General features: G+C 38.7%; 1 protein-coding gene across 1 annotated transcript in view; it reads right to left on the bottom strand.

The window, feature by feature from the left end:
* LOC141444547 (GTP-binding protein 2-like) overlaps positions 1 to 15,287 on the bottom strand; it is a 28,687-nt gene extending 13,400 nt beyond the window's left edge. The window contains 10 exon segments of the mRNA XM_074110115.1: positions 937 to 1,101; positions 3,480 to 3,595; positions 4,081 to 4,174; positions 4,412 to 4,624; positions 5,812 to 5,944; positions 6,827 to 6,933; positions 7,647 to 7,891; positions 11,758 to 11,916; positions 13,543 to 13,661; positions 15,121 to 15,287. Coding sequence (XP_073966216.1) covers positions 937 to 1,101; positions 3,480 to 3,595; positions 4,081 to 4,174; positions 4,412 to 4,624; positions 5,812 to 5,944; positions 6,827 to 6,933; positions 7,647 to 7,891; positions 11,758 to 11,916; positions 13,543 to 13,654 — 1,344 coding nt within the window. The 5' untranslated portion in view covers positions 13,655 to 13,661; positions 15,121 to 15,287.
* Positions 15,288 to 17,472: the final 2,185 nt, after the last annotated feature.

Here is a 17,472-nt window from a genome sequence, read left to right on the forward strand (position 1 = left end):
GGCTAAATATGCAAGAATTTAAAGCGCCACTTTACAAAATGAAAAAAATCGCGGAACATTTTTATTTTCACTGGCTAGCTATAATTACTAACATAGTTGAAAATACAAACTGAAATAAAGATGCACAGAAAAAACAGAAAAATAAGACCATCACTGGGAATCGAACCCAGGTGCTCGGTAATCCGTACCGCGTGCTATACCGCTACACCACTGATGGTCCCATCTGGTGGTTGACCAGTTTAGGTTTTACGGGATGACCGTAAAAGTAAAAATTTGGAATTGAAATAAAAAATACAAAAAGATTCCAAAAACCAATCTTACTAACATAGTCTTAAGGAAATACTAACAAAATTTTTGGATCAAGTTGTCTGAATAAATAATAATAATAATAATAATAATATAATTTATTTAAATAAAATTATTATTATTATTTTCGATGGATTGCTTTTTCTCAGCTCTAGGCTGGTATTAACTACATTTACGGGTTATCCACCAAGTAAATGTAGCAAGAGTTGTAATAAATATCTTTTAAGAAGATTGCTGAGGGCTATTTTCAGGGTCTAGTTGCATGAACTTTCTCACTATTCTACATGTATTAAGTATTGCGGCTTTTTGTAAAATTGTGTACACGTGTGATTTTATGCCTAATAATTTTAAGCTATGGTGTAGGTGGTTTGGGATGACGCCTGTTGTAGATAGGACTATTGGGACTACGTACACTTTTTCCTGTCTCCATAGTCTAGCAACTTCGTCTTTTAGGTCTGCGTATTTTGTTATTTTTTCCGTGATGGTCTTTTGTAAATTGTGTGTGTAAGGGATTGAGATTATTATTATTATTATTATTATTATTATTTATTGCTGGTTGAATTGTGAACTTTGAACAGATGTCCATTACTCGTACTCGTGTTTTGTTAGTGTCAGTGTCAGTATACTCACGACCAGCATGGCGTGGTGCGGCGAGTACCCGGTGAGGCCGTGCAGCGTGGTCCGCTGGTACTTGCTGTGTCCCGCCAGGTCCAGGAACGAGACCAGCTTGGCGCTCCGCTCGCCGATCCGCTCCGCCGTCATCAGCTCCGAACAACCGTAGTTCACCACGTTACCCTGACAAATACAACATCAAAACGTTTATCTACACCCCACCCGTATAGTAAATCCTCAATTATGCGTTCAAAAACCATAGGTAATGACCAGCATTACGACGTTGGATTCTATTACGAACACGGCTGTATCGTAATGGTCATTACGATACAGAAATCTGTAACGTAATGAGATTTCAGTAATGATTTCAGATTTCGTAATGAGACGTGCAGCAGCAGGTCGTCGCGGGCGCAGCTCGTGGGGCAGACATACCTACCTAGTAAGAGTTAATGCAGGTCATTCTCAATGGTTCGCGGAACACATGATAGAGGATTTAATATATGGATATAGATAAAATATTTCATCTACACCCATATAGTAAATCCTCAATTATGCGTTCAAAAACCATAGGTAATGCCAGCATTACGACGTTGGGTTCTATTATGAACACGGCTGTATCGTAATGGTCATTACGATACAGAAGTCTGTAACGTCTGAGACGTGCAGCAGCAGGTCGTCGCGGGCGCAGCTCGTGGGGCAGACATACCTACCTAGTAAGAGTTAATGCAGGTCATTCTCAATGGTTCGCGGAACACATGATAGAGGATTTAATATATGGATATAGATAAAATATTTTATCTACACCCATATAGTAAATCCTCAATTATGCGTTCAAAAACCATAAGTAATGACCAGAATTACGACATTGGCTTCTATTATGAACACGGCTGTATTGTAATAATATCATTAGAAGAGTTCGGGTTTGGGGCTACTAAATGGAAATAAAATAAAAATAGGTAGAACTGTTGGCGCCTGTGTAAGAAAATTGAAAAAAATAAATAAAAAAAAAATAAATAAAAAAATTTGCTAGGAAAAATATACATAATAGTGGCCGGGACCTCCTTGTAAGCTTGAAAAAGCCTGTGTCAGGAGGCTCCGCTCCTCCAACCTCTTGACATGTACATTTTGTGTCTATTTCTTAACTGATAAACTAAACTGAACTTACTTACTAACTATTTAAATTAACCTTTACCTCTTACATTTAGGTGCGTCACCAGAGGCCATACTGCTTATTGCACTCAGATCAGAATCACAACCTCTTTCACTACTTTTTCCTGTCACACGATAAAGGAAGAAAAGAAAAAAGATAATGAATGTGATTGCGAACACCAGTGCGTTATACAATATACAGGCCTGTCTTTACAGGATCATAACCTATGAGCTCTACAATATTCTATATATCTCGTTTTCTTCCATTGCCGGTTTTCCCAGTTGTTCGCAAATTTCAAGTTTTAAGGACAATTGAGAGTAGGTAGGTTGTAATGGTCATTGCGATACAGATTTATCGTAATGAGATTTCATACATCATAACAGCTTAAACCTGGCCTTTTAATCCCATGGAAAAAATGTACACAAAGGTGTTGCCGTTGTCAAAAAACTATTACTGTTGTCATTTTGTTTGTTGTTGTTTTTTTTTGCTGTGTTGTTGTTTAATGTTTATAAAAAATATTTTCTTTATCTGTTTTAATTTATTTATTGCATTAGTTTAAAATCTATGGATATGTTACTAGTAGAAAAAGTCAGTAATGCAATGCAGGTCATTTGCCATCGGTTTCTGAACCCATCTTAGAGTACTGTAATATGTGTGTAGATAAAGTCTATACTCCGTTTAATTTAAGATTTGAATTAACGGTCAAATTGTAACATCCGTTTCTCGGTATTTCGAACACAAATGTACTAAAAATAGCGACATATAAATTTATTAGCGGTATTTTATGTTTTTATTATACAAGTTAAAACAATTTTAAATAGTTTCCTTGTTTCATTTAAAAACGTGTGCAAATTTTACCGTTAAGTTTCAAATGTTAAAACAAATGGAGTATAGTAGTGTATGCAACCAACTGTACATAATGAGGGTTATCGCGAATGAATTCGCCGCTAGAGGCGCTAGTGTAGCGTGAGGTACCCGAAATGTCAAATCTCATAGTTTTTGGGTGAGCTACGCGGGTTTATTTATAATAAGATTTTTTTTGTGAATATTTTGCATAACCTGAAATTAATTATGGCAATTATGCGTTACGGGGCAATTAATGTCTGTGTTTTGAGACAGTTTTGTCTTTCGGAAACTTTTGTGCTCCCTTTTTTTCCGAACAAAACGGGACTAAGCAACACTGTGGTTGCTGGATATTTTTATGGTACGGTTTTAAGGTGTTTTAAATATAATTTTAATCTTAATTTTGTTTTAACGCCCGTAATAACAGACTCTGAAAGCCACACTTAAAAACACTCACGCAACAGTGCGCCATCTAGTGAGACAAAAAACGATAGCCCTCATTAGGTCTTACTATATCCTTTTGCAGACATAGTTGCATAATAGCAGTTTATATGAACACGTGACCAACCTGAGCATCGAACCCGAGTATCTCGTGGCTCAGCGAGGAAGTCCTGCCGCTCTTCACCTCGTGGAGGTGCCGGAACATGTTCAGGCGCGCGCTGCCTCGCCCGTTGTCCAGCTCGCCTGTGCCACGTTAATTAATAGTAGATTGTTCAACAAGGGAGGAAAACCACTAAACACACTTTACATCAGGTGCGATGGGGTCAATCACGGTCAGTTTTATGTAAAAAAAAGCTAACTTTGCATCCGAGCATAGCGCCAATATTTCGAGTGTGATTGGTGTTATTCCCGAGTAAAACACTGCTTTTCATTTCTAGTACAAGAAAAGTAAAAAAATATGGCCATTTTTTTATTAAATAATATAAAATAAAAAACACTAAAATTAATAGAAAAAAATGGACAATTCATAAATATATATTTTTTTGAAAACGGTTTTTCAAATGTGCTTTAGTTGCAGTATTTTTAAGTAAAAATAACACCTTAATACAAAAATCAGAAAGTAAATTGTCTGTTCCTTTTCCGAGCTTTAGTGATTTACTTTTGCCTCGTAGAATATATAGGTGCTGTAGTAAGCAACTTATTGGTGTAATTATTCTACTTATAATTACCTTGCGTAAGAACCCCAATAAGCGTAGATTTGCCAGCTTCGTTGGCGCCCATAACTGCCACTCTTAGTTCAACGCTCTGTTGAGTATCTGCTAGCTGTAAAAAAAAAGAAAGAACTCAAACGCTAGCTTTCTCTATAGCTTTTTCACGTGCGGCACAGTATTGAGTCAATCAGAAAAAATACACATGTTATTTTTTTTGCATTTATTGTGTTTGAATCTCTCGCTGCGCTCAGGATGCTAACTTAGAATTACTTGCAGACTTTTAAGTTTGCCCTGAATATTTTTCTGCCTGATGTAGACATGTTTTCCTGGTCGATGTAGCCATGTTTACCTGCCTGATGTAGACCTCTGCGACGGCGCGCTGCGGGCGCACGCGGCGCGCGGTGACGTGCGCGAGCTGCGCGCGCAGCGCCAGCGCCATGCGCCGCAGCGTGTGCAGCGAGCCCCTCAGCGCGCGAGGCCGCAGCCCGCGCAGCGCGCCGCAGTCGCGCACGCCCACCAGGTACACGGCGCTGCCGCCGCCCGAACGGAGGCGCCACTTCAGCTGAACACAATACCTAACTTTTCATTTCCCATAATTAAAAAAAAAACTTCCACTTACTCTAATCTTAATATTTAAAAATTTCAGTTGTGCTAATTTCATTTGCCATAATGGTCACTAGGCATAACCTTAATTTGCCCTAATATCACATGACATGATCCCACTTACATATATTGTGTTATTAGCTGTTGGTTCTCCTTAAATAAATAAATAATGAGAACGAGCCATAACCTCCAATTGCCCTAATTTCATTTGCCATAATGATCACTGGCCGTGACTTTCATTAGCCATAATATCACATACCATAATAAGCACTGATCATAACTTTAATTATATTATGTTATAATTTATTCACGGGTGAAAATCAAAAAGTTGGACGCCTTAACGCAGGTAGTTAAAATTACTATTATTTTTTCCATTATGACACGAAAATTAATCATACATTTTTTATGGAAAAAGTTAATAATATTCAAACTACCTACGTTAAAGTGTGCCACTTTTTGGTCTTCACCCTCACAAGAACACATGTACATAACCTGACCAACATAAAGTTGGAAAACTCCCGACTTTGTCACTCCAAAGTTCAGTTCAGTTGCATCGTAGCTCTGAAACGAGTGAACTGATTTGAATGCGGTTTCTTTTATTTGAAAGCAGGCTTTCTCGCGATGGTTCTTAGACATGTTTGATCAAAAATGGTTACTTGACCTGAAATGTATATTTCAGAACTAAATTATTGTTATTATTATTTTTAAAAATTTATGACGGTGGAAGCATTCTACACTTCCACTGAACGTAGATATAGTTTAGATATAGTTAGTGTTTAGTATTGTAACTAAGGGACCCCATACATCCCTGTATTTTTATTATTATTATGTTTTGTATTTATTTTTCTTTAATTGTATAATATAGTTTTTAAGTATTTTATTTGTAATTATATTATTATGAAAAAAAATGACTTTCTGCCAAGTTTCTTGCGGCGCATTCTTCTTGGCAATGATGGTCTTTCCTAAAGCGCTGGTAGTTTAAAAAATGACGTGTAAAAGTGCCCATTGCGGCCTATTTACTAAATAAATCATTTGTTTTTTTTTTTTAATCGTTTCAGCCGTTTTTGAGATATTGAACTTTGAAGTTACAATGTCGGCGGTTATCAAACTTTAGGTTATTTCTTTATCTCCAAACCAGCTAGTTACCTGCGTGACGAGATGCTGGAACCTCCTCTCGCAGGGCGACACCAGTTGAAGCTTGTACTCAACGTTGCCGAAGCGCGGCTCCGGCGGCAGGCTGCCCGTCGCCTCATCACCAGACTCGTCACCCTCCGAACCCCTGGAAACATATTTCTGGGCTCAAAATTCAACAAGTTTTTGGTAAAAAAATAACATTTTTAATACAAGCTTTTTTTGCGGACTGTACTTTTTTTCAACTTTACTTGCCATATCGAAAATACAAACTGAGACATGGATGCACAGAAAAACCAGAAAAATAGACCAGCGCTGGGAATCGAACCCAGGTCCTCAGCAACCCGTGCTGCGTGCTATAACCCCTATACCACCGCTGGACAAGCGGTCCAGCGGGTGTCCAGCGGTGGTGTAGGGGTTATAGCACGCAGCACGGATTGCTGAGGACCTGGGTTCGATTCCCAGCGCTGGTCTATTTTTCTGGTTTTTCTGTGCATCCATGTCTCAGTTTGTATTTTCGATATGGTTTCACGGGATACCCGTAAAAGTAACAAATTTGTAGTTGAAATAAAAAATACAAAAATACTCCAAAAAAAAAACAATCATAACTTTACTTGCATTGTCACCCAAACTACATTTACATACCAAATTTCAAGTTGTGCCAGTAACCGTTGAAGAGTTACATCCTGCGGAGACGATCCTGGCCAGGATACCAGGACGTCACTAAGTCACTACCAGATTATTGTATTGTCACGCCATTCACATAAGTAAGTATGCCAAATTTCAAGTTAATCCGACTACTGGAAGCTAACTTGCAATATTTGACTATAGACAGACAGACAGACATCGGGACAGGTGAAACTAAATAAAAGCTTGTAAAATTCAAAACGTTTTCATCCTGCAAAAAGGCCGCAAAAGGCTCTTTTACACGTCACTACAAAAATCCCTAGTGTGAGGGTGAAGCACTACACCCTCCGGCCAGACTGCTGGTGACAAGTTATCCTGGACAGACTCCGTATACAGTACTCACGTGTCGTCCAGGCTCTCTTCGAGATCGTCGGAGCTGTACCAAGCCTCGTTGTCCAGGTCTTCAGCGTTGAAATCACCCGCCAGGTACGTGTCGTCTTTCAGGATCACCTTTGAAAATCAATTAACATTTATCTAATACATAAGGTTAACTGGAAGAGATCCCTTTAAGGGACAAGTTCGCCGTTGTACATTTTATTATCCTGTGTTCTGTTATTTTCATGTGTTTTTATGTGACAATAAAGTTTTAGAATACAATAAATACATCCTATTGCCTGGTTATCATTACTGCAGAAAGTTCAGGGATTTTAGAAAATTTCCCGTGGGAATTCCCGAAAATTATATCCTGGTTTTCACTGACGTTGTTTTAAAATCAAGCATGCCAAATTTCATGACTATAGGCCCAGTGTTTCTTATTTCGAGATTTTATCCCTATCCCGTGGGAATATGGGGATAAAAAGTCTATGTGTTATTCCAGATGTCCAGCTATCTAAATACAATTAATCCAAATCCATCTAGCCATTTTAGCGTGAAGAAGGAACAAACATACACACACACACACACACACACACGCATACAAACTTTCGCATTTATAATCATAATAGGATTAATCGAAAATATACAGCATTACAGTTGATACCTATATTTCTGGATAGACACAATCTAGGGCTCTTCAAGGCTAGAGTGAATAGGCTGTTACTGTTACTGAACCAGTGGGATACAGCTTTGGCCTCATCTGCAGTTTACATCAGGAGAGATAGGTGTCAATCATGGGTAAAGAAGCGCTAATAACTCAGCGTGCAGTTAAAAATAAATCAACTCACTTTTTCCAACTTATCAATAACATTGAGCACCTCGCCATCTTGTAAATCTTTCCGTCTACTCTTCTTATAATCATTCAAGTCGTTAACGTTCTTCCCTATGTCGGTACATATCTTCTGTACGGAGGACTGATTGTTCCAGTTAGTCGGTTGATCTGTGTCTTCGTCTTTCGGTGGCGATTTCTTCCACCGTCTGTTCTTCCGGCCTGAGTTGCGGCGTTTTGGCTTCTTGTCGTCCGTTTTGGTTTCTGAAAATAACAGGTAACTTAACCCTTTTCCGGGCCCCGCGAATTTAGATACGCTACCACAAAATGGTTCTGTTTTATATATAGTTTACTTATGAGGGATTCATTTAAAAACGAATAACATTTTTGACAATGAACTAAAATAATTTCCTTGCTCACCCGCGACCTTACGATAGCTAAGCTTATGCAAAATATGCGTGTTCATGCAGTTCCTCCACCTCCACACTGTAAGAACACACACAAATCACACAAACCCATCTATCACCACCACCGAGTGATGGTTTAGCAATGGGATCACCTCTGAGTCCATTAATGGCAGATATTTTTATGGATTACTTTGAAAATAGGTACATAGTGGGTAATAATAATATTGTGTATTATTATAGGTACGTTGATGATTTAATTCTGTGTTGGAGGGGAAGTATGAGACAGCTTGACTTGTTTGTGAATGGTTTAAATAACAAACATGTTAAAATAAAATTTAAAAAAGAATTAGAAGAAAATTTTTTCGTTAAACTTTTTGGATTTGACAATTATTAGATTTAATAATAAACACCAGTTCAAAATTTACCGAAAGCCCACGTACACAGATGCCGTGATACCAGCATTGTCTAATCACCCGTGGCAGCATAAATTAGCAGCTTTTCATTGTTATGTACATAGATTGTTAACTGTACCTCTTTCTAGGGAAGATTTTGATTTAGAGTTAAATACTATTTATCAGATAGCGTTGTCGAATGGTTATACTAAATCAATGGTCAATAGTTTGGTTCAGAAGAAGCAGGCACGGATAGTGAATAGCATGCTTTACGCCGTGTTACCATCGCAGTCTTCTAACAAATATAGGTGTAGCATTTCATACGTTGGTCGTTTGTCTGATAGAATTTGTGGTATTTTAAAATCAAACAATGTTAAGGTAGCCTTTAAGACTAACAACTCTTTGTACTCTAAACTTTGTAACCACAAAGAGAAGGTAGATAAAGGAACTAGATCGGGTGTATACAAGCTCACTTGTAATGACTGCAGTAAAGTATATGTTGGTCAGACAGGACGCAGTTTTAATGCTAGATTTAAAGAGCATGTTTCGGCATATAGGAATGAGCATCCTGATAAGTCGAATTATGCCAAACATTTGTTGGAACTAAATCATTCTTTATCGGACTCCGATTCGTATGAAGTGTTACATTATTGTGGCAAGGGGTTTCGTCTCGATGTTTTAGAATGCATGGAGATAATTAGATACAACAGTATGGGGTCTATTATTAATGAGCAGGTAAATTTAGTTTCATCTCCCTTGCTACGGCTTGGATCTAATTTCAGCAATGGTAGTTAATAAAACTTGCCTTGACAGTAAATAAATAAAAAATCAAGGTAGTTTTGAAGGACGGTTAAAAAAAAATTATTAATAATTTGTGGGTAGTTTTGTTTTGTTTCATGAAACGTATGTGGGTACTTGGGGAGTTACAGTGACAAGTTAGAACGGTGGTTGTGGTTCTTTAGTCTAACAACTGGTAGCATGGTGTACGGTTGTGTCACTCTGAAGATGAGCTCTGTTTGAGTTCGAAACGCGTCAGTGTAGTGTGGTGGTGGTGATAGATGGGTTTGTGTGATTTGTGTGTGTTCTTACAGTGTGGAGGTGGAGGAACTGCATGAACACGCATATTTTGCATAAGCTTAGCTATCGTAAGGTCGCGGGTGAGCAAGGAAATTATTTTAGTTCATTGATATGGACCTCCGCAAAGTAACGCCTGATTCAATAAATTATTTTTGACAACTTCAATTGATTTTATACCATATTGTAAATTCAGAAAGATCGAATATTTGTGTATATTTATGTGGTCGCCATATGCACTATGCCTGGAAAAAGGTTTAAGAACAAGTCGTGGTAGCTTAGAATAGAAGCCTTCCGTAAGTAATGTCACACATTCACTCATGCCTGAAATGACACGTTTCCAAAATACAGTACCCGGCGACTAAGATTGCACATTCAGAAAAAGACAATTGGCTGTTCACGACGATTTCCGAACACTGGCGACCGTCCATCATTCATCCATACTAATATCATAAATGCCAAAGTGTGTTTGTGTGTTTATTCGTCTTTCACGCCGTAACGGACCGACGGATCGATGTGATTTTTGGCATAGAGTTAGTTTATGGGCCCGAGAGTAATATAGGCTACTTTTTATCCCGGAAAAATGCACAGTTCCCGAGGGAACGGGGCGCGATAACCGAATACCACGCGGGCGGAGCCGCGGGCAAAAGCTAGTCGTATTTATGTGACGTTTTATATCAAACTAGCCGTTACGCGCGACTCCGTCCGCGCAGAATTCGTTTATCGCTATCCCGCGGGAACTACACAATTTTTCGGGATAAAAACTATCTATCCTATGTCCTCCTCCGGGACCAAAACTATCTGTATACCTAATTTCATCTGATCGGTTCAGTGGTTTAGACGTGATGAAGTAACAAACAAACAGACTTACAAACTTTCGCATTTATAATATTAGTGGGATTAGTGAGATGAGATAAATACTGCACCTTTATGGACTTAATTAGTTTACGTCAAATTAATGTCATGTAAACTTCGGATATCTATAGAGAGCTGTTGCAACTACTAGAAAAAGGATAGTTCTCTCTTTTTCCTAAAGATGACGTCGTACAATTTAAAGTTTTGGGGGGGTTTCAACAACTCTTTATTATATAAATATTTTCATAATATCTCGTCCGTACTCTATTGCACCTGTACAACGACTGACAAACGTCACATAAGTAGTGTGACATGACAACGCTCTACGAAGACGAAATTAGCCGAGTCTCTTTCCAAAGACCGATGTGCAATCTTTGTGGCCGCGTACCTACTGTAGCACATTTCGCACCTTTAAAATTAAAGGGGAAATAAAATTATATATTCACTATTCCAAAATGAACTTTAAATAAAACACAATCTGGTTGAATTTTAAAATGAAAAAAAAAAAATCGAATTCTTTCAATTTAGTTTTAAAGGGGCGATTACAACAGTATTAAGAGGTAGTCATGTCCATGGAAGTGGCTGTGTCCACAAAAATGTGTTAAATCAAAGTGGGTGTCGGGTTAGAATTACACCTCTCCATTTCTTCCGTGGATGTCGTACTCGTAAGAGGCGACAAATGATACAGGTTAATTAAGGTATACCGTAGGCGACAGGCTAGCAATCTGTCAATATTGTACCGTTTTTGTCAAACTTAAAACCTAAAATTGCTAAAAGTGGCTCCGAAGCCATAACCTTTCGTGTGCTCTGCCTACCCCATTTGGGAATACAGGCGTGATGTTTGTGTAAATCTGTTTAAAAAAAATATACCTCGTTGAGTTTCTTGTCGGATTCTTCTCAACAGAGGTTTTTGCGAACCAGTGGTGGATTTTTTTGACATTCATAATTGCTTGTTATAGCCTTAAATTGAATAAAAGTATTTTATGCAACTGTATCGTAATAGTGGTCCTTAAAACACGAGTGTGGGTTTATGAAACGAGGCGTAGCCGAGTTTCATAATAGGGTCACATGAGTGTTTTAAGGCCTAATTACGTACAGTTGCATACAATATTTTATTTATATCCATATATTAAATCCTTTATCATGTGTTCCGCGAGCTATTGAGAATGACCTGCATTAACAAGAACTAGGTGTAAGTGGTCCCGGAGATACAGATTTCTGTATCGTAATGACTATTACGATACAGCCGTGTTCATAATAGAATCCAATGTCATAACGCTGGTCATTACCTATGGTTTTGAACGCATAATTGAGGATTTACTATATGGGTGTAGATAAAGATATTTTGACTTTGACTTTGAAAAAAAATTAGAAATGCCCATACTGCATCCGTAACCCTCACCTTCGTCCTTGGCCGGGTCCTTGTTAACCTCAATGTAGCAGTCGATGTAGCTGCCATCTTTGACCAGCAGTTCAGAGCTGAGATGCGGTTCGCAGAGGAACGAGGACTCCTCCGGGAGCGTCTCATTCTTACCCTGGCCTTTGCGGCCTCTTCGCCGCCCTGAAACCACACTTGAACTTTAACTCAACCCATTACACCGTATAATAGTAAGGTATCATACCATGGCACAAAAATATATTCTTACATACACACATACATACATACAATCACGCCTCTTTCCCGTAGGGGTAGGCAGAGACCACTTCTTTCCACTTGCTACGATCCTTACATACTTGCTTCGCTTCGTCCACTTTCATTATTCCCGTCATTTTGCAGGTGGTAGGACCTTGTGCAAGGTCCGCCCGGATTGCTACTACCATCTTGCTCGCTAATCCTGCCGTGAAGCAGCAGTGCTTGCATTGTTGTGTTTCGGCGTGGAGAGTAAGACAGCCGGTGAAATTACTGGCACGTGAGGTATCCCATCTTAGGCCTCTAGGTTGGCAACGCGTCTGCTATACCCCTGGTGTTGCAGATGTTTATGGGCGGTGGCTGTTCTCTTACCATCAGGAGACCCACTTGCTCGTTTGCCATCCAGACGTATAAAAAAAAATACATGCTCTTCGGTTTAGGGTACTCTTGACCAATTTCAAGACGTCCCTGATTTGGTCTCGAAACGTCCGCCTAGGTCTACCCCTTCCAACACTTTCATTCACACTCGCCTCATACACTTTTTTCGTCAATCGTTCTTCATTCATTCTCTCGACATGGCCAAACCATCTCAGCATACGTTTCTCAATTTTTGTCACTACATCTTCTTTAATATATTCTTTGTATTGAAAAGTTTGAGACTGTGCCCACTAGCGTCGCCGTCGCGGGTCATGCATGCGTTTGACGTTCCGTTCCTGACACGGTCCTATGACGGTTAGTGGGTAGACCTTTATGCAGGGCGATTATTCGAGCGTTTCAACCGTCTTATTTTTCTGTATACACTTTTCTGTAAAAATGGCCGAATATTCTGATACAGTTTTTTAGTTATCTGTTAGAAATATCTAGGAACTCTAACAAACAATCGAAAGCGACATCAGTCTACAGCCAATTCGTAAAAAATGTAACCAGAAAAATGGGGCGGTTGTAACACTCGAACAATCGCAGCGGTTTTCAAGCGACAGAATTCAATCGGAAAACTAAATATTTTAGGTAGGTAGTAGGTACAGAGAAGTAGGAGCTCCGCAGCGGAGCTCCGTCGACACTGCGTCTTTTTGTGTTCAAATTGGAAAAAAAACTATAATGAGAAAAAAAGCATTAGAGAAAAATGCGAACGGAAAGATTGCTATCAGAAAAAAAAGATTTTGTCATAAATTATGATTGGTTTTTTGGAGTGTTTTTCTATTTTTTATTTCAACTCCAAATTTGTTACTTTTACGGGTATCCCGTGAAACCATATCGAAAATACAAACTGAGACATGGATGCACAGAAAAACCAGAAAAAGAGACCAGCACTGGAAATCGAACCCAGGTCCTCAGATACATATCTCAGGTTGCTTATTTCTACTATGCTACTTAAGCAGCAGCACTAGTATGCCATGCTCTTCGGCAAATTAGTTTTAAATATTTTTCATTATAAATATGTATGTTAGTCTGTAAGGTATTTATTGTATGGACCAAGTTGCCTGAAATAAATGAATTTATTATTTATTATTATTATTAATAATAAACATGTTTAGGTGAGACACTATATGTTTTTACCTTTGGGCGCGTCCGCTTTCTTCTTGACGTTGTCTAGTTCTTTGTTCTGCTTTTTCCTGCTCTTTCCCTGGTGACCGTCGGACGGGTCGAACAGGCTGCAGAATGAGTCCATGTTGTTACTGTCGACAAATTACGTCCATCTGTAGTTTTTTTTTTTTGGCTTTTGGACCCAAGATATTGTACTCGAAAAGTTTAGGTAATTAACTAAATGTACAAACTTCAGCTGGCAGATTTGGCACATTTAAGAGTTCAAAATTTTAATTAAAACTTACTTAACTTACCTCCCATACACGTAAAGTGGGGGTGATTTTTTTTTATATGATAGGATAGGTATTTTAATTTTTCGATTCAGTGATTTGTTTGCAAAATATTCAACTTTGAAGTGCAAATTCTCTCCCCCCCCCCTCTAAAATCTAAACCGGTGGGTGGAAAAATTTGAAAAAATTCAGGATGGTAGTAAGTATATCAAACTTACGAGGAAAACTATAACAGTTAAGTTTTCTTGAGAATTATTATAGTTTAAGAGTAAATAGCAGCCTAGGGTATACAATATAAAATATACCTGAACTTGGAATATTCCGTAAAAATATTACTTATTTTAATTTTATGTAGGGAGTCAGTGATTTGTTCCTGCTTCAAAGTTGCTGCCGTACCTCATAAAGCCCGCCAAGTGCGTGTCGCAAGTACGTTTCCGTACAATTTTTTTAGGTATCTATTAATTAAAAAAACTCTTGACAGACGGACGGATTACACAGTAATCCTATAAGGGTTTGACGATTGAGGTACACTCTAATAACTCCTAATTCAGAAGAAAACACTAAGAAGAAAATAATATAAACAATTTCGTTTTTAAAACAAACTTCTTCCTTGTATAGCAATCTTCGAGATAATCTAACTACAGTACCCTAAGGCACTTGTCCCACCGCCGACGATGAGCGAGAAGCGAATAGACCGAGTAACTAGAAACGAGTGGGCGAGCAGCGAGAAGCGAGTGTAGTTTTGTAGCTGGCTGTAAGCGAGTGTTCGCGTGCGACGGGCGATTACTAGCTCCACTCGACTCGCTCGTGCGGGGCGGCCGCCAAGCTGACATCGTGAGCGAGTATCTATAGCTCAGCGAGTTTTATAGCTCTTGTCGCTGCGACAAAAGATGTAAGAGCGAGTTCTTGCCGACAGGACAGTGTGAACAGCCAGCGATCAACTATTAATATATATGTCTCTTTTACTCACACAGGATCTTATATCTTTTGTTCGTTTCTTGAGCGAGAAAAAAGTCGATAGCCAATCGTTTCCTCGCTGGCGGTGAGACAAGTACCTTAGTGTAAGTGTTCGCTTACAAAATACGTCTCGATCGCGTTCGCGTTAAAATCTCAATTTGTATGGAAACACGAACAGCGCCTCTAGTGGAACGTTTGCGGTGTTCGTGTATCCATACAAATTGAGATTTTAACGCGAACGCGATCGAGACGTATTTTATAACCGAAAACTTACACTAAGGGCACTGAAGGCGGAACATTGACTCCCAACATTCGACTTATGACCCAAACCAACACGGCAGTTAAATTAAAAACTTGTAAAAACCTGTAGCAGTATCTCAGGTATGCCAGAACACTAGTTAACACGCGCTCATATATAATTTGACTAAACATCACTATTCACAACGACATCGTCACATTTAATCACCAAGTTAAATACCAAATTCACAAGTTGCAAAAGCTACGGTGTTACCAAGAATGAGTCAGAAACGGACGGAAACGGGATTACCTTCGTATTTGTGAAAATTGCATCATCATACCGTCACCTCTATACTTTTTTTTTAACATTAGTCTTTGTATTCAAAAACGTTTTTAAAAAGACAGAACTATTAATTATGATACCAAAAACATGTAAATTAACATATGTCCTTGCTAATTGTATACTTGCTGTGACTTATTTTTCAAGTGTTTATCAATAAAAAGACACGTCAAGATCGCGCACCTTCTTTCTAATACCTACCTACAAAAAAAAAACTAAGTACCTAAAACCCTAGTAGTGCGGTTTAAATTATAAACGTGGTTTTATATGTCGTCTCTGTCATGTTTAAAAATGTTGCGGGTAGAACTCGGACATACAATACAATACAATAACTCTTTATTGCACACCAATACAGTAAACACAAGTATATACATAGAGATTTTCTAAGGTAATCAATAGGCGGCCTTATCGCTTCAGAGCGATCTCTTCCAGGCAGGGGCGTCTTTACCTATAGTGCAGGGTGTGCGTTGCACACGGGCGCAGTGGTCTTAGGGGCGCCGGCCGCGGCACTTTGTACCTATTGCATTTTGACCGCGCGCTTCCTAGATGGCGCTAAAGTAATAATTGCACACGGGCGCTACATGGGCTAAGGACGCCGCTGCAGTTCCAGGCAACCTTTACATCACATACACACACATTGCTTATTATTGCATCTTTTTTTTTTCAAGCCTATGGAAACAAAGGTTCGTCCCGCATTTATCGCTTTCGTCCCTAATTGGAGGAAAACACAAATCGTTTTTAGGATTCCGTACCCAAAGGTTAAAAACGGGAACCTATTACTAACCCTCCACTGTCCGTCTGTCGCCACTAGTCGCCAGGCTGTATCTCATGAATCGTGATAGCTAGACCAAGCTAGACAACTGAAAATTTTTCACAGATGATGTATGTCCTTAAGGGGAGGGGGGGGGTTCCCATACAACAAATGTGATTATTATACCATAATTATTTCAAAAAACATTCGTATGTTTTGCTAAGTCAGTAAGTAATTCTACTTCTACACTTGTAAATCGGGAGAGACCTTTGCCCAACAGTGGGGCATTACAGGCGAATAAATAAAAAATACATACGAAAAGGTCATACTTGACTTGAGTATTTGATATAAATATCAGCTTGATACCTCCACGCGTTCCTGAGAAAAAGGGTCTTGACAGACAGACAGACGGACAACAAATTGATCCTATAAGGGTTCCATTTTTTCCCTAAAACCCTAAAAACTTTGGGAGCCACTGCTATAGATTTTATTTTATACTGAAATAGGCTTGCATTTGTCCACAATCACACCCTGATGGCAAGCGACAATGTGTACTAAGATTCACCCTAGATTTGAAGACGGCCAGATTGTAGCGATCAGGGAACACAGAAGCTGATAATAAAGGACAAGCAAAAACGCTTTGTAAGAATTTTAGGGACGCTGACAACATAAGGGTGAAGACATCTACATATAGACTGCATGTTTCTTACATCAAAATGGCGCACAAAATTTGTTCACAGCGCGGCTTTGTGAACCTTTCACTATAGCTTGTTGACGTCCGTGACAGGGGTTATGTCAAAGTAATATGTCTAGTGCCGTAAGGTACATAGATGTCAAGGCAATGGGAAGACCACACCTACTCAATGAACATAGTTTTAGCTTCCCACAAAATCCAAATGTCCTCGAGTCCCAGCCAGCCTATTTTAAGAACAAAGTCAAATGTTCTTTTCATTCGTTTTTTTATCCGGAATTATATGAAAGGTGATACAAATTTACTCCAACAGCCAAATTGAACTTGGCAACAGAATTGTCTCGCTCTTGGCATTGCTACTGTTTGGCCAGATGTTTAGCTGTGTTGGTAAACAAAAAAAAGTATTTATAATTAAGACAGCCTGATTATGTCATGTAGTTTTTAATTTGGTAGTTTCTAGGGGAAAAATAATAATATTGCTACTTTCAATATTTTGACTTTTTAACTTTAGATATATTTATTTTTGACTACCTGTTGCCTGCGGCTTCGCTCCCGTTGTAATTTTTCTAAATTTTCTTCCATAAAAACCTTCTCCTGACAATAACGTATGCAACAAAAAAAAATAGTGAAATCGGTCCAGCCGTTCCCGAGTTTTGCGCTTAGCAACACGTTTTACGATTCATTTTTATTTATATAG

The sequence above is a fragment of the Choristoneura fumiferana genome, chromosome 30 (genome assembly GCF_025370935.1).
Source record: "Choristoneura fumiferana chromosome 30, NRCan_CFum_1, whole genome shotgun sequence".
Lineage (NCBI taxonomy): Eukaryota > Metazoa > Arthropoda > Insecta > Lepidoptera > Tortricidae > Choristoneura > Choristoneura fumiferana.